This window comes from Anguilla rostrata, chromosome 1, assembly GCF_018555375.3.
Source record: "Anguilla rostrata isolate EN2019 chromosome 1, ASM1855537v3, whole genome shotgun sequence".
NCBI classification, from domain to species: Eukaryota; Metazoa; Chordata; class Actinopteri; order Anguilliformes; family Anguillidae; genus Anguilla; species Anguilla rostrata.
In genome coordinates this window covers 8,581,943-8,607,293 of record NC_057933.1, presented here as the reverse complement: position 1 = coordinate 8,607,293, position 25,351 = coordinate 8,581,943, and the positions used below count along the sequence as shown (strand labels likewise).

At 46.0% G+C, this 25,351-nt stretch overlaps 1 protein-coding gene across 10 annotated transcripts in view; it reads left to right on the top strand.

Moving 5' to 3' along the window:
* smoc1 (SPARC related modular calcium binding 1) overlaps nt 1–20,477 on the top strand; it is a 56,076-nt gene extending 35,599 nt beyond the window's left edge. For 7 of the 10 annotated variants that reach the window (XM_064315527.1, XM_064315444.1, XM_064315364.1 and 4 more), the window contains 5 exons: nt 1,450–1,532; nt 3,613–3,718; nt 4,162–4,409; nt 5,929–5,962; nt 18,120–20,477. In XM_064315527.1, coding sequence (XP_064171597.1) covers nt 1,450–1,532; nt 3,613–3,718; nt 4,162–4,409; nt 5,929–5,962; nt 18,120–18,159 — 511 coding nt within the window. In that variant the 3' untranslated portion in view covers nt 18,160–20,477. Of the gene's footprint in view, nt 1–1,449; nt 1,533–3,612; nt 3,719–4,161; nt 4,410–5,928; nt 5,983–18,119 lie in introns of all 10 variants that reach the window. The other 3 variants (XM_064315592.1, XM_064315199.1, XM_064315289.1) reach the window with 2 other exon arrangements.
* Nucleotides 20,478–25,351: the final 4,874 nt, after the last annotated feature.

Here is a 25,351-nt window from a genome sequence, read left to right as displayed (position 1 = left end):
CTGTTCTTCGTAAATTCAAGGCAGTAATTTTATTGTCCTACTGATCTGTCCAAACATCTGAAATTCATACTGGGCGTTTCAAAGAAACGCTCGAAAAACACTGTATGCCGCTGACAGCTGACAATTTAAAGTTTCCATTCTTGCGGCTACGAGTGCTATCTTAATCTGAATTTGCACTGTGCTGTACTGCAGATGCTAAATAATTCACCCTCAGAAAGGTCATAGAAAGGTTAGATTTTGTCTGGCAGAAGAGGTTACGAGCAGACTCAGGATAATTAGCAGACAGATGTTAATGTGGCATTTTACGTTGTGATCTGTTTGAACATCAATAAATGCACCCCCGTGCAGTGAATGGATTTTTCCATGTGATGAATCTACGAAACCACGAACTTTTCGAGGGTCGTAGTCCTTTTTTTTTTATTGTTGTTCTTTTCTGTCAAGTTAAAATATTATGAATCTTATGTTTGTGTAAATAAATATAATGGCTCTGGCCATAGTCTTTCTTGTCTTGGGTTCGTGTATGGACTGTATATGTTACACAGATAGAAGGGTTTGTGAAGAAATTATATTTTTTTGCTCTTGAGAAACTATTTGGCCTGGGTGACCTTCCCTAAGAGATTGTGATGTTGTTATTGTTAATAACCACAACATATGCTGTTAGTCTGGTCTGATGGTCAGCCTGGTCTGCTGGTCACCATTTGTCTGTGAATCATGACTGACAGTTTATCAAATATATCCTGGCATTTTACTTTGCTCTGATGAACTTCTACAATATTGTATTGTCTGTGTGTGGGTGCATCGGGACGGTAACACACTGTATTGAATAGATTTGGTATTGCTGATGTACGACTGCAGTACTGAAACCAGCCTTCTGGTGGATGAATGTTCGGATCATTGAAATACTGCTGTGTAATCCATTTCTGCCAGTACAGACACCAAAACAACAGTTCCCCTCCCCTTTCCAAAATGGCAATCATGCTAATGAGCTTAGAGTTAGGCTGGGAATGGGCTGCCGCAGAATGTGATGTCAGTATCGGTAAGAGCAGTGATTCCCGAACCTCTGTGGTCGGGACCCCCCCCCCCCCCCCCACCACACACACATCCTACACTGTGCCTTTCTCCTTTAACCCTTACAACCCCCCCCCCCCCTCACTCTCTATGGTGGCACTGCCCTTTTTGGGAGCCACTGAGTAGGCGTATGATTAGTTCCCTTGGCTGGGGACCATGATCTTAGCTGGCTAATGAAGTCTCTTGTTATTCTCTCCCTCCCCCTTTCCCCCCTCTCCCCCTCTCTATCTCTCACTCTCCCTCCCACCCTCTTCCCTCCCTCCCCCCTCTCTCTCTCTCCCTCTCCCCCCCTCTCTCCCTTTCTTCCTTCCTCCTCCCCCTCCCTCCCTCTCTCTCTCTCCCCTCCCTCTCCTCTCCCTCTCCCTCCCTCCCTCCCCGCAGGTACCAGACCCCTGAGTGTGACAGCACTGCTCGCTCACGCACTACTGAGTCAGAGGATCCCTTCCGGGAGAGAGACCTGCCAGGTGAGCGCTCCTGTTCTGCTCCCCGTTCTGTACTTCAGGTATGGTACCTGCCTTACTGTATGTGGAAGACCCTTCAGGTACCTCCCTTATGTGGAAGACCCTTATTCTATAATATATATATATATATATATATATATGGGGGCGACATAGCTCAGGAGGTAAGACCGATTATCTGGCAGTCGGAGGGTTGCCGGTTCAAACCCCGCCCTGGACGTGTCGAAGTGTCCTCGAGCAAGACACCTAACCCCTAACCCCTAACTGCTCTGGCGAATGAGAGGCATCAATTGTAAAGCGCTTTGGATAAAAAATTCTCTGGAATGCTGATGTCACAGATACGGAAGGACGGAAGTGTGCCCTGCTTTGGTTCCAGCGCAGTTCTGTCCAATTTAACACTTGGTTAAAAACGCACCCAGGCGTTGCATCCTTGTGCTGGTCATATCTCAGAAGATACTAATTGGATTCACCTGGTGTACTCCACTAGAGCCCAGTCCCCACATCGGGGGGGGGCAAAAAGTCAGGATGAAAGGAACAGAAAAGAAAGAAACTGTGGGATACGGTACGAATGAGAGAGAGAGGCGAGGGGGATTGGGCGAAAGACCCAGAAAACGTAAAATGAGAAGATTAGTTTATTGCGTTCCGGCGTTTGAAGTTTCCCTTTAAGAGACACAATTAAGGTGGAAAAAATTTGCGCTGGTGGAGCATGCCATTAAAGCACGCATCTGGGCCGTTAAAAGCGCTACCCTCGGTGTTCGGCATCGCATCATAAAACTTAACGGGGCTGCACAGCCTCACCAATGCCCTGTCACCTCTCTCTCTCTCTCTCTCTCTCTCTCTCGCTCTCTCTCTCTCTCACTCTCTCTCACTCACTCTCTCTCTCTCACTCACTCACTCACTCACTCACTCACTCACTCACTCTCTCTCAGTCTCACACTCTCTCTCTCTCTTTCTCTCTCAACCCGTTCTCCCTCAACCATACCCTCTTGCTCACTTTTCTCTTTCTTATCCATACACACACACACACACACACACATATTGCTATACTTGTTAGGACTTCCCATTGACTTACATTCATTCCGTAACCTCTAACCCTAACCCTAACCCCAACCACTACATGCCTAACCTTAACCCTAACTTTAACCTAATTGTAACCCTAACCCTAACCCTAAGTCCTAACCCTAAAACAACCTCTTTAACTCGTGGGGACCAGCAAAAGGTCCCCACCTTGCGTAATTTTCCTCATCTTTCTATCCTTGTGGGGACATTTGTTTCTCACAAAGATAGTAATACATGCCCACACACACATATGCACACACACACACACACACATGCTTTCTGAGCTGTTGATCCCTGAAGGTTATTTACTGCAGTGCATGTGTAGTGCAGTGTTTCGGGTTTGCTCGGTTCGTATATTTACCAAAAAAGGTGCTGAACTTCCTGACAGCAGCAGGTAGCAGCTTAGCATCTACGGTTGATCTCAGCACTGCGTGGCCCCCTGCGATGAGGGTTTGTGATGACTGCCTATGCCTGTGGAAGGGCTGTTACTGGGAGGGGAAAGGGGGGGGTATCAGATGCGTGAGTGAGTGAAATACTGCTTAAGTGCCAGTGTGGCAGTTTCTTGGTATTTGAGGCAGATTTCCCCTTTATTTCATACTAGAAGTCACAAGGTTCACGCTTAACCTTTCTTTTCCAGTTAGTGAGCATCTGCCCTCTTGGAGCTCTGATCGTTGAGGGAAATAAACTTCTGCGACTGTGTCATTATACGTTTTGTTCACGGGGACCTTTCCATATGTTGTTCACTTGCTTGCCTGTACTTGGTCATGCCAGTTCTGCAGCAATACTTCTCACTGTTAATTCTTGAGTATATTCACACACCTTTCTTACTTAAAAACCAAAATGAAAAAGCACTGATGTTACCAGCTTCAAGACTTGTTATGCAGCAATCCAATGTTATTATAGAAAAATGACCCCACCCCCTCCCCCCAACAGTAGTACTTATGTTTTTCTGATAATATACATTTCATGCTGAGTATGCATTAACATTTCAGTTTTCTTCTTAATCACTTCTTTATACTTGTGACAGGCTGTCCAGAGGGAAAGAAAGTAGAATTCATCACCAGCTTGCTAGACGCTCTCACCACTGACATGGTGCAGGCCATAAACTCGCCAGCGCCCTCTGGTGGTGGGAGGTAAGTGATGATACTTAATACTTAAGACCACCAACTGAAAGTAATTTAATGAGTAAGATGTTTCCAATCAAAGTTAGATGGGAAATGATTTCTCCTTAGGACACAATCAGCGGTGTGGCTTAGTGGTTCATGAAGCAGTAAATAACAGTTGGCGAAACCTATTAATGAAAGGCACTAGTCCAAGATCTGTTCTAGCCTTGGGCTAGAATGGAACAAGCGTGTCTTCCCATCTGTAAGTTACAAAAGTGAATAGCAAATAAGAACTTTACCCATGAAAAAGTCCCTGAATAAGTCAACAATTACAGCACAGTAAGGCCTTACATGCCTAAACCATAAAGATGAGTATCGGGAGGAGATACACACACTGACCTGGGTTTGAGGTAGGGTTATGGTCTGTTAATGTCGGTTGGTTTTGACGGGACAACCTGCGTCCGCCTGCGCAGGTTTGTGGAGCCCGACCCCAGCCACAACCTGGAGGAGAGGGTGGTGCACTGGTACTTCGCCAAGCTGGACAACAACGGCAGCCACGACATCAACAAGAAGGAGCTGAAGCCGCTCAAGCGCTACGTGAAGAAGAAGGCCAAGCCCAAGAAGTGCGCTCGCAAGTTCAGCGACTACTGCGACCTCAACCAGGACAAGGCCATCTCCCTGCCGGAGCTGAAGGGCTGCCTGGGCGTCAGCAAGGATGGAGGTGAGGATGCAGAGAGGGGGGGTGGGGGTGGGGTTGGACACAAGAATTGGGGGTGAGAATCTTGGGATGAAGATGGGGGACAGGGACAAAGAGCAGACGTGAGCATTTGGTCACTCCGTTCGCTGGAAACTCAAGCGGCGTTGCACAACTGAGAGAATGCTTGGCCTGAGTTCTAGAATGTTCACTTGTCGACGTCACCTATTCAGAACCAATCAACTAGCTGAACAGAACAGTGTATAAAGTAGCATTGACTGAAAGTGACCTGCAGTGCATTTAGGTGTTTTGAATTATTCATCACCTGACTTCAATACCAGTTGAGTATTGTGTATTGTGAGTATTTTCTTAAAATTAAAAAAAATGTGATTTTTTTTAATTTTATGTGACATTGATTAAATAGCTTTCTGGGACAAGGCAGCAAATAACAAGCATTTACATTTAAGACCGTGTTCTCGCAGTGCAAGACATTTTGAACACTGTGATTGTTCACTGGAAGTGGTGAAATAATTTCAGCTGTGATCAGTAAAACCCACCTTCTCGAACACTTTATTGAACAACGTGGGTCCTGACCCATATTTTAATAATAATAAACCCAACATGTAAAATCAGCAATTGAAGTTAAGAGCCCTGGAACTCATTCAGTTAATCGTGAATGTGAAACGTAATGAGATTGGTCTTGCGGTTTCAGGCACAACGGCGTGGTAATTACTCACGAGGTTTTCCGTAAACGCTATCTCACCAGTGCTGCCGATCACATGCGCTGAGGCATTCCTGCGAAAGTCATTATTTTTGAATGTTTTTCTTGCCCCGGGGTCCCGCAGTCCCGAAATTTGCCATGGGGTTAACTCTGGCACAGCAGTTGTGATGGCCACGGTCCCCCGTTAACTAAAACAATAAAGTAAAATAAATGTATTTTAAAATACCCCCTCTGGTCTGGTAATGCCAATAGTGAAAACAGTGCTGATGAAGCTAGTCTTTAAACAGTAATATGAATAGATGAATTATTGTACTGCTGAAAAAAAACGATTACTCTTAAGTTTGGGAGATGTCAACACGGACATGGATAGTTTTATTTATTTATTTTTACTTCGAGATGTTTGATTCCTCAACCTCAAAGCTCTGATTTGTTTTTAATGAATTGAGTGAACTGAGTTTTGTAAAACAAAATTGCATAATTCGGTGTTTGCAAGCCAGGCAAAACAAACTGGCAGGGCCAATTAATGGCTCATTATAAGGGAGGGAGAGGGAGAATACCAGTGGAAAGAACGCCTTCAGACTCCCCAGGAGCATCTGTGTCCTTTTGAGTTTTAAGGCGGGGGGGGGCATCGTAACGAGTCGCACACTAACATCTTTGTAAGAAGCGGACACCGTCTGTCGACCGGGAAGAGTGGCGTGACTTGATGGGAAAGTGACGCTGTGGCTCGGGCAATAGGGTGGTGGGGTACGGGGTGGGGGGGGGGGTGATAGTGCCCCGAAACGGGATGAATAACCCTCGTGTTTTTACTCTCCCTCCCATCCGCAGGCGGCTCAGTGAGCGGCATCAGCCCGGGGACAAGGCAAGGGACTCGTTTGTTCAGTAAGGCACACTAATATGCTTTCGCTAACCAGAGCCCCGCTGGCCCTACAACCCCTCCGCAGGTGGCTCGGCTGTAACACACTAACGTTCGTCCTCACTGAGAACATGCAGTATCACTTCGTGTCATGACTCTGTTTTTTTATTTTTTTTTCCTTTACTACATGTGCTGTGCTGTCCATTTTTTTTTGTAGCTGTGCTGTAGTCTAGGCTTCATGTGCTTCATGTGCTTAAAAATCATTTAAATAGCGTTCAAGATGACTTCTGCCAACGGAGGACCAAACAATTGAGTCTCATTGTGCTTAAGAAAACATTAAGGATACAAAATGTGCACAATTGTGTGTTTTTAAATTTTCTTCCAGTTTCTTTAATATCGGAAACCAATTTGCTGATTGGTGGTTGGATTGTAGCGTTAATTAAATGTAATGTTGCTCATGCGTACCACCACCCTGACCCGCCTCCCACCCCCCCAAAAAAAATCCAGCTTGTCCCATGGACTGTGTTGCACTGCTCACTGTTGTTTGGGTGTTCAGTCTGTTTAGGGATAATGAGTGGAAATAGAGAATAAAGGAGCAGAGAATAACATGTGGAATTCCATGGAAAATTCCAGTTGATCCGTTTCAGTCCGTGCCACAGTTTTTTCCAGAGCAAGGTTGCATCATGGGGAACCGGAACCGGGGGGGAGTTGGGGTGAGGGGGGGGGGGGTGTGGGGGTGCTGATGTTGTCCCTTCAGGTTGCGGTTGGCGCTGCCACCCGGAATGAGCTGCTCTCCCACACCTGGCTCACCTGTCCTCCCACACCAGCACGCAGCATCTGGAACAGTACTGCATATTAATGAAAGCTTGTATCTGGTTCATCATAGGCTGTCTTTAACAGGAATATTTTGGTATTCACTTAATTCAGGGTACATTAGCCAGTAATTTAGTACATTAGCAGAAAGTAGAGCTGTTTTTGATATGCATTTAGGGGCTCTTGAGTGGCTCAGTGACCAGGAGGTTAGGCCCTATAGTTGCAGGTTTAAACCCTGGCTTTGGCCTTTGACATGTCATCAGCTTCCTATGACTAGGAGTCCACAGCAGCCGGATGCAGCTGACTTCGTCCAATCACGGCTTCCCGTTCCACTATTTCCTCTTGGTGGCACACAAGGTTCCCACAGGCTACGTTTTATTGGTGTATGGAGTTCTATACACCTATCTACCAATCAGTGATGACTTTTGTAGTATTGACTGGACTATGGGAAATGTAGTCACTGCTTTGGAGGAATAGGTCTAGACTTGCGTGTGGGACAAGCAAACATGTCATCCCCAATATTTTCATTTGAATTAATTACTAGACTAGCTAGTATGCTTGTGATCCTTGATGTTTCACCATGCGAGACTTGGATGTCCAACAGTGATCCACCAAAGTTGAAATGAAGACTGCGCCTTTGTTTGGAGGAGCGCTTTTGCACAAGTTTCAACTCCTACATGGTGTACCATTTCTCTGGTAGGAGATGTGAGTAATTTTTGACCTATTTACTCTACACGATGCTATGCATTGATGAGCTATCGTCTCACTGAAACCCTGAATTACAAACTTGCAATTGTGCAATTGTTGTGAAAAGCATTACAGACAGTATAATAGCATATTATATAAACAATTCCTTGTTATTTTTTCTCAAAATAAGTATTTATATCTGTCATATGTCACCGAAGAAATATTTTCCTTTGGGAAAAATGAAATAATATCTTTCTTGACCTTATGTTGATTCACCAACTAGACATATACAACACAAAGCCACCTTTGTTTATGCCAATGGAAAATAAAAACTAGGGAAAGTGTTCAGTTGGCTGTACCAGCTCGTTATAAATCTTTGTATAGGCCATTTACTGGCTGTGAGCTTGGCTTGGTACAGCATGTCCAACGAAACATTTTCCCCAGAGATCAATTTTGGATACTTGCTGACTTTTCCCAGAAAACCTAAAATGACTTTCAAGCTCCAATTAGAACTGCGGGGTGGTTTTCTCCTCATTTTTCAGAGAAGGTTCTTTTTTTTTTTTTTGCAGGGTAACCTTTGCAATTGAGATGATCATTTTTCTTCTTCTTCTTCATCTTCTTATTCTTCATCATCTTCATCTTCTTCTTCATCATCTTCATATTCATCTTCGTCATCTTCATTATCATCATCATCATCATCATCGTCATCTTCTTCTTCTTCTTCTTCTTCTCATTATTTAGATTTTTCTTTGTTTTTTTTTACAGTTGTTACAGCAAATACAGTTTCATTAGACAGGATAGATTAAGTACTATACAGTAAATGCACCTCATACTCGGAGTGGCCACAGTTTTTGTTTCACGTGGAGCCGCCCTGGCTACGCGTTATATTAGCCTGTTCAGGGCGCGGCCTGGTTCACGCAGTGCAGTAGCGCGGATGCGAACGCCGCACTGGGGCGCGTCTTAGTCTCCGCGCAGTCGCGGCTGTTATTTCAGCGCGAGAGGGGTTAAGCGGTTGAACGCCTAAGCACTTCACGCGGCGGGCGAAACCTAGCGCACACACAGCGCCCCGTGTTCAGATGTCTTCGGTCCCAGTCGCGCGTCCAGATTTATCATCTGTTTATTTATTTTCCTTCTTCGCACGTGCGCAGCGCATAAGCAAGTCCAAATAAAAGGGCGGCTAAATATAGGCCATAAACCTTAAACGCCTGGCGCGGGACGGGGCACTGGGGAGCCCTAAAGGCTCGGCGCTGCGTACCTTTCGTCGCGTACGATAACACGGGTTCTGAGTTCATTTTAAAAAAATAAAAATTTAAAATTTAAAAAACCCAGGCGGCGCATGTCCTTGTGTGCTCAGGCCTGTGGGCTGAAACCACTGAGAGGGGAAAACGCCTCGTCTCTCCGGTGGACAATTGTGGGCCTGTGGGGGCCCGGGGTCCTGACTTATCATATCTTGACAGTTCGCGCTCACGGAACATTCCGGGGGGTGTTGTTGATTGCAGCGCTGTGAGCGACGGGATTGGTCATTGGTGGGTCTGAATAAGCAGCAGTGTGCTCTTCAAACCATAAGCCTCGTCTATGTACATTTTTTTTTTTTTTTTTTTACGGGCCTATATTTATAAATAGTTTCTTTTTATCTGACCTTACGTAAATCAATCAATCAATCAATCAATCAAACTTTTATTTATATAGCAGTTTTCATACACTCAAATTCCAAGAGATGTTAAAAATGTGAAAATGACTCTCATTCCTCACAAGAATTTGAAATGAACCAAAAACAGAAAGAACGAACAGACAGACACCACCTCTGTCAAGTCTGGCTCCCTGTATTGTCTCTGTTTATTTGAATGATTTCCATTTTCAGACCTCTGATTAGATGGCCTTGGGCCCGCAGATGTGCAGGTAACCCAAAGTTTTTCAGTTCAAGGTTAATTTTTCTTTTCATGTGCGATGACCTTGGGAACAGGGAGATGTGCAGTGTGCAGTATTGTACAGTCGACCCGCTCTAGGCGGTGAATAGGTTGCTGGACTTGAAAGCATTTGATTTGCGGCATTGCATCGGAATATTGTAACATCTGCGCGTTACAGACATAGATGGGATCAGAGAACAGGAAGTGCCGTGGGCACACAGGAAGTACCAAGTTATAGGGGTGGGGACTTGACTGCCCTACGGACTGTACCAAAGAGTCTGCCCCCTATTCTTACTACTAGTAAAGCCTGCCATTAGATCTTTAATGACTACAGACAGTCTAGACTTGGTTTGTGTATCTTATCTAAAATATAGCAGAGACCCAACTGTGGTACAATGCCCAGGGATATTCAACCTCATTAAAAGTTCTGTGGGCTCCTTGTTCTTTGGGTTAATTTTTCTTTTTTTATTTCTTTATTGACCTGAGCAAGAATCCCTGTGAAGATACAGCAGGGTTTCAAAAAAATTGAACAAAAAAAAAGAAAGAAAACAAAACCTTGTGTTTATGTTTGAATTTGAAGTCTTGAAATTTGAGGTTGGTTATCGTGTGTTCTTAGCGTGTCACGGTGTATTTTCCCGCCATTTTTACAAGAGAGAGAGAGAGCAGCACTCCAGAAGGTTCTGCAGGAGGGGCGTGGCCTAGCCACAGGCTCCTGAGCCATCGTGACCTGGGCCCGCCTCCTGAGTGTCAGACTCACATGCTCACCCTGTTTCACAGGGAAACAAAGAGCTTGTCGCATAAGCCAGCACGTGCCATGCATGAGTCTGGTGCCATGTAGTCCATTGAAGAACAGCATTGGCCCACAGCCTGTTAGGTACTTGTGAATACAAGGGGCGACATAGCTCAGGGGGTAAGAGCGGTTGTCTGGCAGTCGGAGGGTTGCCGGTTCGATCCCCACCCTGGGCGTGTCGAAGTGTCCCTGAGCAAGACACCTAACCCCTAACTGCTCTGGTGAATGAGAGGCATCAATTGTAAAGCGCTGTATAAATGCTGTCCGTTTACCATTTGAATGGAATGAGACAACAAACGCTGAATCGCAGGTTGCATTGCATTTTGACATTTTTGCAGACCCCTTTATCCAGAGCGACTTACACAGCTTGCGTTTTTTAAAACACACTATTAATGTATACGGCTGGATATTTATCGGAGTAATTCAGATTAAGTGCCTTGTTTTAAGCGTCCAACAGCAGTACGCTGCCGTGGAGTTTATGCTACATCTGGAAGACGCTGGCCAGTCAGCCCTGGCTGCTGTGCTAACGCTGCGCCGCGCGGAGCAGGAGGTCTGCACATGCTAAAGCTGCGCCGCGCGGAGCAGGAGGTCTGCACATGCTAACGCTGCGCCGCGCGGAGCAGGAGGTCTGCACATGCTAACGCTGCGCCTGGTGGAGCAGGAGGTCTGCACATGCTAAAGCTGTGCCTGGCAGAGCAGGAGGTCTGCACATGCTAACGCTGCGCCTGGTGGAGCAGGAGGTCTGCACATGCTAACGCTGCGCCTGGTGGAGCAGGAGGTCTGCACATGCTAACGCTGCGCCTGGCGGAGCAGGAGGTCTGCACATGCTAACGCTGCGCCTGGTGGAGCAGGAGGTCTGCACATGCTAACGCTGCGCCTGGCGGAGCAGGAGGTCTGCACATGCTAAAGCTGCGCCTGGTGGAGCAGGAGGTCTGCACATGCTAAAGCTGCGCCTGGTGGAGCAGGAGGTCTGCACATGCTAAAGCTGCGCCTGGCGGAGCAGGAGGTCTGCACATGCTAAAGCTGCGCCTGGCGGAGCAGGAGGTCTGCACGTTTAGCATATTTGGCTTCGGCCCGCCGCGCGGCCGCCGCCGACAGCCTGACACGCGGCGACGAGACGCGAGAAGTGTGTGTGAACCCCACCGAGCAGCGCGCGCGTGTCCGGCACACACACACACCCACCGCCGTGTCCTGCGGGCGCTGCGGTCGCTCCGCTTCCCCCCCTGTCCTATCTGCGGTGCTGCGCTGGGACTCCCTGATAGACCCCCCCTCGCCCCCCACCCTAAACCCCCTCACCCCAGACCCTGTTTACGCCGACCGCCTGGTCTCCACACATTAGCTCAGGAGAGGCCTGAGCTAACGTGTTTACCCTGGCACCGCTGCCCTGGCACCGCTGCCCCAGCGTCGCTGAGACGCGCTCCTCACGCCGGGCATAACGTCAGACCCATCGAACATGGTGCCCGCGCGCCAGCGTAAACAGCGGAGGGCAGCCCTCGCCAGTTTGAGGTTTGTTTTAGTGCCCTCCCGCCCCCCCCGGCCCTTCACCTGTTCGCCGGGGGAACAGGCCATGGCCTGATGCCTGGCTAAGAGGCCGTTTAATGTCACGCTGAAGTGTGCTGTTGACGAAGCTGAGGAAGCTCATCTCGGTTGGAGCGTCTCAGCGTACGGGGGCTGCTTGCGGATGTTTCCAGAACATAATGGCGGAAGCGACGCTTCTCAATTAGTGGTTTGGATTTTTGGAAAGGGAATGTAAACCTCTTCAGTCTTCACCTCGACAAAGAAGAAAAAGCTTTTTGCCTTCTTGTTCCTTCCTTGCTTTAAGATGTAAGATTACTTTTGCTTTTTTTTTTTTTTTTTTGCTGGTTCTTTTGTTTTTATATGGTTCTGAAAAACGAACGGTTCAGTTTTCTGTCGCGGCTGAGATGTGATTAATATGAATGTGAACATACGGCGGGAGCCTGTGGCTGTGTTTTGCATGTGTAGCGCTAACCAAATAATCATGATGCCTATAAATCTGGGGGCACATCTCATAAAAATGTAAATCTGTTCAGCTCGCTTTGTACGAAGTTCAGCAGCCATCAAAGTTGATATTGAATGGGGGCAGTGGGTATTTTTGCCAGAGGTTTTTTTTTCTTCTCGTTTTTTTTTTTCTTTTCGTCTTCAGGGGCAAAAGACATCTGTGTGTAGAATGTCTTTGGAGATTGGCAGCTGCAATGGAAAACATGTGACTACCTTGTGTGCGCGATTTTTGGAAGAGGGAAGGCACCCCATCCCCTTCCCTCCCTGGTATCCTCCGTACGGGAATCTGGTAATAAGCGGACTCTTGCGGATTAGCCACGAACGATCTTTGGTGTTGTGTGAAGTCATTTAGTTTGTCTCGCCAAAACTGTACCGGTGTCCAAGCCACAGGAGACCTGTGGTTAGGTACTTCATTAGTCTCAAAAATGTGTTTGCCTGGCACCGCACAGCAAAATTTAAAACATTGTCCTTGTTCCAAAAGATGCATCAGTGGGCCAGGATGTGCACTTTGTGTTGAAGTCGCTGAGGTTTTGTTCAGGCAATACCTGAAACTTCATCAATGCAAGAATTTGTAGGATGTGACCCACGGAAAATGGTCATCAGACTTTGTTCAGTGGAGGGCATTGGTGTTTCCACACTGAACAGTGTGCTGTAGCAGTGAGTTTCGCAAAATGCAACAGGCCACTTGAATTACATTATATTACAGGCATTTAGCAGACGCTCCTATCCAGAGCGACTTACAGAACTTTTATATAGCATTTACATTGCATCCATTCATACAGCTGGATATATACTGAAGCAATGCAGGTTAGGTACCCTTGCTCAAGGGCATCTTGTGTAGTGCTAATGGAGGCCAGCACTCACAGAGTATCTTCATGCACAGTAACTTGCCAGACTTCAGTCGTGATCCACACACTGATGATAAATGCACGTGTTGCAGTAGGGTTCTGTGCTGCTGCGTTTGCCCCCCCTCCCCCCCCTCCCCTGCGTCTCTCTTTGGCATCTCCGTGGGTTTTATGACACAGTTGCCTGTGCCCTCGGATGATGCCCGCACTGTGCCCTCGGATGATGCCCGCACTGTGCCTTCAGGTGCAGCCGTTGCCATGTCCAGTGTGAGAGAGCCAGAATAGGGGGGCAGAAGTCTCGCACCTTGCGCCCACTACAGCACCAACATTCATCGTCTACAGCAACACAGCTTATTAACGGAGGGTTTCTTCTTTCTTTTATTGTACATTACCTGCCAATAACTTATTAGTTAAATTGAGGATGCTGTGAGTGGGTGGGCTAATTGGAGACTCTAAATTGCCCACAGGTATGAGTGTGTGAGTGAATGGTGCGTGTGCCCTGCGATAGATTGCCGGCCTGTCCAGGGTGTATTCCTACCTCTCGCCCAATGCACACTGGGATAGGCTCCAGCACCCCCCGTGACCCTGCTCAGGATAAGCGGGTATAGATAATGGATGGATGGATGGATGGATGTTGTGAACGCATACTGTATTTAATGTAAATTAAAACCCAAGACTCAAGTCTATGTGTCTGTGGCTGTGGCCAGTCATCGGTCTCCATGTTAGCTTCATCTCATCCCCTTCTATTATGGTTACCTAGCAACGTTTAATAAGTGCGACAAGAATACAGTTTATTAACTTAACCTGTATGATGAGAGGAATCATAGCGCTGACTGTGCATTGGGAAAGCACAGTATCACTGGTTGGCCAGCTGCCGTTGATGAAAAGCACATTGCAGAGCGAGCCAGCTAGCGGTCGTTAACTGTAGAAGTCCATGGCAGACTGCTGAGATAATCATATTTCTCACTCGTTTTCTCCGTGGGGGGTTAATAAACAGACGTGTCGTCCGCTTGTGTGTGAACCCCAGGGGCACAGCAGTGGATTTCCATTGTTTTTTCTGAAAAACTTTTTTAGAAAACGAATTAACTTGTGTAACACCGAGTATTCTCACTCTGCTTGAACTCAAAAGACAAACTGAATTGAACTGACAATTCAGTTTGTCTTTTGAGTTTTGCTAACGGTTTTCAGATATGTAATAATTCACTTCGATGTAACTGCCTCATTTAAGCAGGAACAGAAAAATACTTTGTTGTCAAATGTGTTTTATGCCAGTGATGTGTTGTGGAATCCATACCAAATAAAAATGTATGTAACTGCACTAATTGACAGGCTTAAAATAAGAGAAACCTTGTTATCTATATATAATTAACAGAGTGCGGGCATCGACTGCACGTCCGACTGGAATTTTTGGCTTCTGCCAAAATCATGGCAGGTTGAGTTATTCGTCAGGCTCTGCTGTCTCGACAGTTTACCTTCGTCTCGCGAGCGGCCCGTCCTGTACCAGTAAACCATCAGGGGGTACATTTCGGAGGGTCCTGCAGCTCCCCGGAGAACCCTCTCCGCCCCGCCGGACGGCTCTCTGAGCCGCGCTGCGTCATTCGCTAACGCGGCCTCCGGGCGGTGTGCTTTGTAACGGGCAGACTCCGCTCGTTTGCTGTGGATGGCGGTGCGCTTTGTAACGGGCAGACCGTGCTCGTTTGCTGTGGATGTCGGTGTGCTTTGTAACGGGCAGACTCCGCTCGTTTGCTGTGGATGTGGCGCTCCTCCTGAAGCAGGCACGCCCGTTTCGCTTCGTCCTCAGCGCTGAAACCCCCGTCTGGGCGACTCTCTGGTGTTATAAGCCCAGCGGTCTTAAGTAAATGGACCGCATTTATATAGCGCTTTTATCCAAAGCGCTTTACAATTGATGCCTCTCATTCGCCAGAGCAGTTAGGAGTTAGGGGTTAGGTGTCTTGCTCAAGGACACTTCGACACGCCCAGGGCGGGGTTTGAACCGGCAACCCTCCGACTGCCAGACAATCGGTCTTCCCTCCTGAGCTATGTCGCCCCCATTAAGTGGGGCTTTATGACTCTCTCTGGCAGCTGCCACTCGAGAAAAGTTTTTTTTTTTTTTGGCGATCCCTGTGCCTCGTTAGCAGTAATTGCTTCGCCGCGGCTCTCTTTAATGGGACGCTAACGTCATGGCGATGTGTCAGCGCACGCGAACGTGTTAATTGTCCGCGTGCTTCGCAGTGGCGTACCTGGGAAAGCTCACCTTGCCTTGTTGTGTTGCGAGTCAGCGACTAAGTTCTCCTCAGACTGACTTTTTTTTTTTTTTTTTTTTTTGCAGCAAAAAAGGTTTTGTGAATTCCCGTGCAATACTGTGTAGCTCATACTAGGGAAATACGGCCTGAAGGTTATAGCATGGATGCATTAGTCATATTACTGTCAAACATCACAAATGTGGAAGAAAAAAAATATGTTGGTCTGTTTTTGGCAAGCTTTCTTAGAACATTAAAAAAAAACACTAGATTGTACAGAGTCTAACTAAAAGGGGAAAAAAATCTCCAATGCCACTTTTTTAAAGAGTGCCCTCTTGAGAAGAAGAGATACAGACACAGAGTAGATTTGGTTTCTCCCCTTTATCAGATGTGAGCTTGGCTGTCCTGGTTTGGGTGGTGGTGGGGGGGGGGGGGGGGCAGGGGGGGGGTGTTTTTGTGTCGTTAATGGCGCGGGTATTTCAGCACGGCTCTCTGTGAAAGAGCGGCGGAGGAGGCGCAGGAGGCGCAGGAGGCGGAAGGAGGCGACGCTCGCAGTTCCTCTGGGGCCCTGTAATTGACCCCCATTTAACTGCAGAGCCGAGCGGGAGGTGCAAGATGGAGGCGCAGCACGTAGAGAGAGCGCTCGCACTTACTGATCTCACTGAGAGGAAAAAAGGTTTTTCCATTCCGCCCCCACCCCCCCAGAAAAAACAAAAAGCCACCAAAAATGTTTTATTTTATTTTATTATGATGTCTGTTTCAGAGTTTAATGGAAACGGTACAAATAATTTTAAAAAAGGTTACGCAATATCATTGCTGCCGCTACACCTACGTGTGTGTGTGTGTGCTGGATAATTCTTCTCTTCTTGATAGTATTTCATTGTAGCTTTTATTAAAAATCTCCTTGGTAATAACTTGATCAGGGGTTGCTGCTGTACCATGTAGAATATATAGAATGACCTGGCTGAAGGTAGCGGGTGAGTGGGTTTTTCACACAGTGTAGCCCTTAAAAAAGTCTAAGAATGGCTCCACCTGTGCTGCTCCCCCACCCCCACACCCTGCTGTTAATTCATAGCCAACCCCCCACCCCCCCCCCCCTCACAAACATGACCCACACACATCTGATGTGCTCTTCAGTACCGGGGACCTCCGCCTCCACTCCCTCTTGGGGGTGGGGGGGGGGATCACACTCCCCTCTCCCAAAACCATCTGCAAGCAATCTGCGCTGCGTGCCCGCCCCCCCTCCCCTGATCCCGAGGCCTGTGGTTCCGCTCTGATACTGATTGGCCCAGAAGGAGTCCCGCGCCCCGGTCCAGCGCCTCGTCCCCCGTCTCTGTCCCCCGTCACCCCGTGTCTGTCCCGCAGACCCCATTCCTGCTGCTACCGTACCCAGCATGCCCCGGGGCACAAAACTCCGCTCTCGGAAGGCCGGTCTGCGTGCTGGTTTTTGTTCCAACCGATTACCTTCTGTTTTAGTTTTTTCTGACAGTTCTATAAACTACGCCGGCTCACTCATGTGGTTCGGAGCGGTGAAATCTTTAGGATGCACTTGCGGTCTGCGGCTGTGGCTGGTTCACGTACAAGTGTCAGATCAGGATATTATTGTGCTAATTCAATAATAATTAGGGGCAGAAGTTGGCACAAAATCCTGAAATGGATCACCGCTGCAGTATGTCGTATACGGCCATGTGCTCCGACGGTGCTTCGTTCATCTGCGTGTCTCTCTCCGCACACAGTGCGGTGCTTCATGGTCTCATCCCGCTACCCTCGGTGATTTGGAATGGAGACAGTTAATTCACTGTAAAATGAGGAGACCGCAAGGCAGGGAGAAAGAGAGAGAAGAGAAAATGAGACTGATAGAATGATAAATAGAGACAGAAGACAGTGAGAGAGAAAGAGAGAGAGAGAGAGTGATTAGAGACGGAGAGCAGGAGAGCGACGGAGAGTCACTATCACTGAGATAGAAAAAGCAATGGAGAGAGATGAGATTTTTAAAAAGTGAGTGATAAGCGAGAACCAAAAGAGAATAAGAGAAGTCGAGCGATACACCAGCCGCAGAGGATGCGTCTGATTTTGAGAGGAGACCAGAGGTGTGCTAAACCCGCTGCCCTCTCCCGTCTCCTTGTCCTGGTGCATTTTGGGAAGGGGCTTATGAATACCTCGTTTTTCATTGGCTGTTCTCGTGTCCTGCTTTCTCTCTGGGCCTCTCATTGGCTTGTTTTGTGTCCTGCTTCCGTCTGGATGAGCTCAGCTCTGGAGTCTTTATATCGCCTGTCTGTCAGAAAGTGGTGCCTACAGCAGTACTGTCTGCTCACTCTGCTGTTTGTCTTCTGCACGCCTGGGACTGTATTGGGAGTGTGTGGTGTGTGTGTGTATGTGTGTGTGTGGTGTGTGGTATGTGGTGTTTGTGTGTGTGTGTGTGTGTGTGTGTGTGTGTACATGGCTATGTGTGTGTTCATGTGTGAGAATGCTTGTGTATGTGTTTAAGCACATGAGTTTGTGTGTGCGTGTGTGTGTGTGCGTGCACGTGTGTGTGTGTGTTTGCAGGCGTGTGTGTGTGTACATGGTTGTGTGTGTGTGTTTCTGTGTGAGTATGCTTGTGTATGTGTTTAAGCATTTGAATGTGTGCGTGCGTGTGTGTGTGTGTGCTCATGCGTGTGTGTTTGTGTGTACGCCTGTGTGTGTGTGTGTGTGTGTGCATGTGCTTGCATGCATGTGCATACCTTGGAATGTTGCTGTCTCATCACGCAATAGTTGCTTGGATCTGTGAGCCGAACCCCAGAAGAGCTGTCTAATGTGCCTCTCCCCCTGTCTGCCTGTCTGTCTGTCTGTCTGTCTGTCTGCCTGTCTGTCTCTCCCCAGTAGGTCGTCTGGTGTGAAGGGAGAGGAGTCTCGCAGCTGAGGCGGGGAGCAGGCGGTGCAGAGCGAGAGCATCTCTGTGCGTTCATCCACAGAGAGAGGGACAGCAGAAAACAGAAAGAAGAAAAGTTCCAGTTCTAATAAAGAAGTGGCACCAAAATATTTGCACTTTCTCCTCCCAATGTTAAGTATTCTACATTTTTTTTTCCATTTGAAAGTACGACTTAAAAGTCAGTACAGAAATATTGATTGATTTTAAAGAGCAATGCTGATAGAGAATTTAAATGATTTAAAAGGAGGAAATTACTTGTCTTTACGTTCAGCTGTGCTGTTCCTCCCAACCAATGGGGTTTGCCACAGCTAATTTGTAGGGCATCACTAAAATTAACCTCATTGGCTGTTGACTCTGCAGCATGTAATCAGCTACCTAAAAACCTGAGCAATCCAAGGCCACGTTCATGGCTAAAACAGGACGATTTCGGCAAGCTTTAAACTGTTCGATGTACTTTTAAAAAAGTGACACACTGCTAGGACCGTGTCAGTCTATAGTCCACGTTTAATCTGGAATCTGGCCATGATTTCCACCCTTTGTATGTCACAATATTTATTTTCACTGGTTTGTTACATCTCACAGAAATGAACTAGTTTTAAAGCCTTAGTGAATCCCAGGTGTTTGATTTTTGTGTTTTTAGCAGTGAATAGTCCTTTAACTGTTCAGTTAAAGCTGTTGATTTCCAGAGTACCAGCACTACAGAATATTTTTTTGTGATAGATTATGTTTTGTGTCTTGAGTGAATTTGTATTAAAAAAGAGGGAGAGAGAGGAAAAGCCAGGGGCAGAATGTGTTTGTTACAAATACAAAATGTTGAGAGTTTTAACCCACGGTGATTGTAGCAAGCATTTGCAGAGCCACTGATTTAGAGTTGACCTGCGACTGTCTAGATCTGTAGGGGTATACTGTAGTCTCCATTCATCCTAAACAACACACACACACACACACACACCGTGCCACCTCCTCATCCTGTTACCACTGTTGCCACAAGTGGGGATTGAGTTGTGGTGGGGGGGGAGGGGAATCATCCTCCTTTGAAGAAACGAAAATAAAGTAAATAATTATAAAAATGATGACAGTATACATCCCCTCAGATAGCTGCAGGTCTCTGTCTAAAGGTGAAATTCCTTGTGTATTTCCTTGTTGTTGTCTTTTTGTTCTTGTTTTTTGTTTTTTTTTGTTTGTTTATTTGCTTGCTCGTATGGACATATAAATTGTACCAAGAAGCCTTAGTAGCGCCTGCTCATGGAAGTAAAGGTAAAAAAAAAAAAAATGCTCACGATGTAAATATGTATCATAAGCTTTTTGTTTTTTTCCCCTCACTCTTACAAATTGTCCTGCTTGGGTTTTGGCACCCCCTGTAAAAGCAGTTCTGTGGTTATTGAGCTTGTTCGTTTCCCCTTTCAATGAAATCCCCCGTGGGCTAAAGCCCTCTTTATAAACCAAGCGATACTACATCCACAACACAGGGCAGGAAGACTGTGCATAATTAGAAGATCTGTGAAAAGTGTTTGAGTTTTATTTTTTTGCGTCAGCAGTTTTGTCATTCTTTAATTTTTGTTTTTTTTTATGACTTGTGCGGTCTTTTTATTTCCCTGTGAATTCGAGGAGAAGAGCCGGTGTTGCCGCGGTAACGTTTTATGGAAAAGCGGAGTTAGGGAAGCGTGATACTGTGGATCCAATTGTCTGGATTTTGTCTCTCTCTCTTTTTTTTGTCAGTGTCACAGTGATTATGGCTGGGGACCGGTTGGCCACTCTCTCCCCGCCCCCCCCACCCCTCCCTCCCTCCCTCTCTCCCTCTCTCCCTCTCTCCACCTGAGCGCCCCTTTCTGAAACACTGGGCCTGTGTGTCTGCCGAAGTGCTTCCAGACCCCAGGGGTGGATCACATTTTAAACATCTAAATTGTTTAGCAGTGCAGACATGGCCGTAATCACAGCTAATCAACTGGAGGAGCCATTGTGGAAAAAAGGGGGTCCAAAGAGGGGAGGGGAGGGGGGGGTGGAAGAAAAGAGAAGAAGAGAAAGAAAAAAACATTTTAAAGAGGTGTGATCAGGTGGGGCACAGGCTGTGAGCTCCCTGTATGCACTGCACTGGTGCATTTGACTGGGAGGGTGAGGTACAGTAGTTTCTGAGGGGGAAAGAGGGGGGCATTAAGAACTACTTGAGAGCACATTAGTGACACCTACTGGCAGAAATAGGTAACTTCTTTTAAGGGGCACTGCCAAAACCCATGCATTTTACCTTTACAAACGCCTTGTAGACAGATTGTTGAAACTAAGAGGAATAAAAGCAATATCTCTTTTTTTGATTAAGCCTAGTTTATTTTTTTGTCATTTAAAAAAAATTTTTCTCAAAAATAAAATGTCTTCTCATTAAATAAGTCCATCCAAGGTAAATGTAAAGCGATTAAGTCGCTCATGTCTGTGGGTCTTTTAGGGTTTTCTGCTTATAGAGACTATGCCGGTGTAATACTGTAAATACAACGCTAACACTATGCTAATAGGTTCTGTGGGAGCGATGTTCACAGAACCAGTGAGATCTCTACCCAGATTAGCTTTGTGAAAGAAGACTACAGATCAGTTATATCTCAGTAGTTTTGTACCATCATATAGCTATATCAGGGGGTGTCCAATCTTATGCAAAAAGGGCCGGTGTGGGTGCAGGTCTTTGTTTTAGCCCTGCATTACAACACCTGACACAACTAATTAACTAATCATAGTCTTCAATCAAGGCCTTGGAAAGTAGAATCAGATGTCATAGAGCTGGACTAAAACGAAAAGCCTTCACCCACATCCACCCTTTTCGGATAAGATTGGTGCTATATCATCTTCATTTGTTTCAGTGGAGCTGGAGGTGTCGTCAGGGGGGCAGGTGGGGGGTGGGGGGTGGGTGGTTTGCGGAACAGTGATGTGTGCAGGTGTTGAGGTGTTCAGTGTCCTACTAGTCCCATTAGAACTGGGACACCTGAATGAAACCTGGTCACCGGGCAGATATTACAAAAAGAAGGGGATCAGAGTTTATGGATGTGGGGGGTGTTATGACATCACGGTAAAGAAGGTCTTAAGATATTTGGGGAGGTATGAGTGTGGTTGTCGTTAGAATGAGGTTTGTGAGTTGTTTTTTTGGAGTAGGGGTGGGTGGGTGGAGGTGGGATGCTGTTAGAACAAAGTTTGTGAGGTGGGGGTGGGGGGAGTGGTGTTGGAGATGAAATGAGAACTCAAAAGCAGCTGCAATACATCTGTCTTAAACTGCCACATGTGGCATTTGACATCTAGTGAGAAGTTCAAAAGAGTTTTATAATGACGCAGCTGCTCAGGGATGTGTGGAGTGTGTGGGGTGGGGGGGGGGGTGGGCCTTATTTAGGAGAAGCAAGGTTTAGATTGTGCATGTGAGAGGTTTGGCATGGGAGAGGTGGTGTGTAAATGCATTTATTTCCTATTTGTGCATTTGTTATGTGTGTGTGTGAACGCAAAAAAAACTGACGCACGTCAGCCAATGGCAGATACGCTTTTGTCCGCCCTTAACAAGATTTCTCAGCATTAACCTTCAATTTCACGTGTGAAATGTGTCTTCAATCAGCATTTACATATTTAAGTTTGTAAGGAAGCAATATGAATGCTGGTCTTCCTGAAGTTTGAAGTCACGAAAGGTATGAAAACAAAGTGTCTCACGATTAAATTTGCGTATGGATGCGTCCCAAGCAAAAGGAAGCAAAGCGTTAGGGGAGCGCAGGTTTTATAAGTGTCAGATGACTTGGGGGTTGCATTGAACTCTTCAGTTGATTGATGGTATCTCTTGGGGGAGCAAATAAGGCGTTTCAAGCCCTGCTGGTGCATCTTTGATCATGCGTTTGCGTGCCAATCAAGTGGCTGAAGACTTCTCCAGATCTGCAAGATTGGAATTCCTCATGAAATAACAACACACATCTGACACGAAGGGTTAATGCCTTTAAAAGCCCTGGAAACTCTGTCTCTCACCCACTGTTCAGCTAAGTTTAGTACTCATTTTAACGGCTGTGTACTCACTGAGCAAAAAATGAACTTGCAAAAGTATCGAAAAATGATAAATTTGCTATAGCAAAGCATCTCTGATGTTTATTTAACCTATAACATGAGTTTCAGTGATTCAGTGAATCATAGCATCCATTTAAACACGCCCCATATATTTAATTGTATTCTATTGGTCATTGTAAGAAAACAAATAAAATAATTTGTTTCCTAAAAAAAAAAAAACCCCAAATTGTTCCTTTCCCCTTCAAGCCGCAAATTCACACATTACTCTGAGCAAGAAGGTCCAGTTTCTGAAGTAACAATGCCCAGTTAACATGTGTTCCTCCAAATGCTTTCCAAAAAACTCTTCCAAACCCTATTATAGATAATTAGAGGCACCATTAGAGGGTATAATATAGTTAATAGTTACAATGGATGGGGGGGGGGGGGGGTAGGGGGGTCAGCCGGCCACAGGGAGCGCAGGTCTGGGAGAGTTCCCATCTGTGCATGCTGCCCCCTCCCTCTCTGTGCGGAGCCTCACCTGCTTGGCCCATGCGCTGGGGTCGAAGGTCACCCACTGGGAGGTCAAGGCCTCTGTGCCTCTGAGGTCACGGTGAAGGCAGGCGTGCGCACACTGATTGAGAATTCAGCTGGTCGCTGGACACACAGGGCTGCAGGTGTCAGGTGCCTGGCATTCCCACAGACCCCACCCCCCCCCATCCTTTTTTTTTTTTTAAGGTTTTGGCATTTGCGTTTGGGTGAACGTGTTTGTGTGCGTGTGTGTGTGAGAGAGAGAGAGAGAGAGAAAGAGTTTGTGTGTGTATGTGTGTGAGAGAGTGAGTATATGTGTGTGCAAGTGTGTGCGTGTGTGTGTGTGTGAGAGAAAGAGAAAGAGAGAGTGAGTGTGTGCGTGTGAGAGAGTGGGAGTCTGTGTGTGTGTGTGTGTATGGTATGTGTGTGTGTGAGAGAGAGTGAATGTGTGTGCGTGTGTGTGTGTGTGTGTGTGTGTTTGAAGGGAGAACAGCTCTGTCAGTTATGCTTTTATTCAGGATTTATGTTCAATAGTTCCCGTATGTTTTCTGAGAAGCGTATGCTATGCATGCCACACATTTCTTTTGTCCTTTTAAAGGTAATACATCCATCGTCCACTTTATCAAGATAGAAATGTGCAAGTGTTTATGCTTTCACAATGGGCCTCATTCACCAAACATGCGTATGATTGAATTTGATCGTAAAGTGTGTACACTGAACATTTAGGCATTCATAATTTTTCTCTTATCTGTATTTGTTCACGGCTGTTTCCTTATGCTAATCACATGAAGCGCATAAAAGTTACAAACAGCCAGCATTCGTCATCTCATACACCTGGGATATGCACAAAAACAAAGGTCTGCACATGTGCCATGAATCTCATGTTGTTGTTTTTTTGCAGGAACATTTTTAAGAACAAAAGTAAGAATAATTTTTGTGAATGAGGCTCCATTGAGAGGATAACCTCTCAGACTTGTAGCACTTAAAACATTCTCCTGAGCTCTTCAATCATTCATGGGCCCTGATTGGCTCAGGTCTTGTGTTTCGCTACACACACTAGTGTGCTATGATTGAACGACTGCATCACAATTATTTTAAAAAGTATTGCATGAAGGAATTCTTTTTTTAAGACGTTATTTTGTAAGGCACACTGGGATAAGTCTAGTTTTTGAAATCGCCACATGTGTTGTTGTACACCGTGGGATATTCCTGTGTTATTAATCTATTGATAGTAAGTAACAAAATAAATGTCCTAAAATGTGACAAGATATTTCTTAAAAATTCACCCTGAATTTTTGAAGCCCGTGTAAAAAGTAAAACGGTTTTCTCTTTCCTATTATATTATATTCACTGTACTTTTGCAAAAAATGAATTGAAAGTAAATATTTACAGGATGTTAGTCAAAACACAGACAGAGACTGAGGCGAGACAATTCGGTCTTTGCTCTCTGCCAAAGACTGCTCTTGCGGGAAGAGTCGTTTCTCAGTGTGTACACAAGGCAGTCTCTGGCGCACCACAGCAAGATTTTACCTCTCCGTTTCGGGAGGGCATACAAACTGGCGCCGTTAGCTTGTTCTCAGGGCAACGCAGGACACTGAGTTGCACTAACCTGGACGTGCAGGAGGACAGAGAGAGAGAGGGAGGGAGGGAGGGAGGGAGGGAGAGAGAGAGAGAGAGAGATGAAAAATGACAGGACGGACCTGGAAGTTATGTGTCCCTATGGGCCGCTGCTTGCTGTGAGTATCGTCTTCACAAAGAGAATGAAAGTACCTTTTTTTCTTTTTTAAAAAAGCACTGCTTCAGTTATACACCCCCCCCCCCCGATTCAGCTTTTTCACCCCATGAAAAGTTCCAGGTATCCTTCTCCATTCTGGAACGTTCCCTTTCTCAGCAATGTAAATACCAAATAACCTAAATGCATGATTACACAGTGTGCCCATTACATTACATTTCAGGCATTTAGCCTGAAGTAGAGTGACTTACACAACTTTTTAATCTTTTTTATTTATTTATTTTTTCACACATCATTGCATCCATTTATACAGCTGGATATATACTGAAGCAATTCAGGCTAAGCACCTTGCTCACGGGTACAATAGCCGTGTCCATTATGCCACTTGATAATGCACAATAGTCCCCTTTATCTGTCGAAGGTGTACATTAAAACCAAGCACCCTTTATCATTCGAGTCACATGACTCGCGGCAACCACAGAATGGTGTAACTGCATCATATAACATGATATATTGGTAGATTGCATTTAGTGCACCATGGGCCTGATTTATTGGGACCTGTACAAAGGCTTCTAACACATGCAAGACCAACAACATGACCATTGGTCATAGCATTGGTTTTGCACCAATCGTTATCTGTGCTATCAGTTTTGCACATGTTAAAAGGTTTTGCATATGCTAAAAGGCTTAGTGAATCAGGCCCTAATCTCAAGGTCACCAAGAAGACATTTGCATTTATTTCACAACACTTATTTATTATTCTCATCTTATCAAGCCATGTGGTCTGCGTTCAGGACTGTTTCTTCACCCAGTCTTTCTGATCCAAACATTTTCTCATTTTTATTTTTTTTAGATCACTCCTCCCTTGCAGGAGGTCCTTAATTTTCACCTCCTGTTTTTGTCCACTTTCTTTTGTTTTTTAGGCGTTCT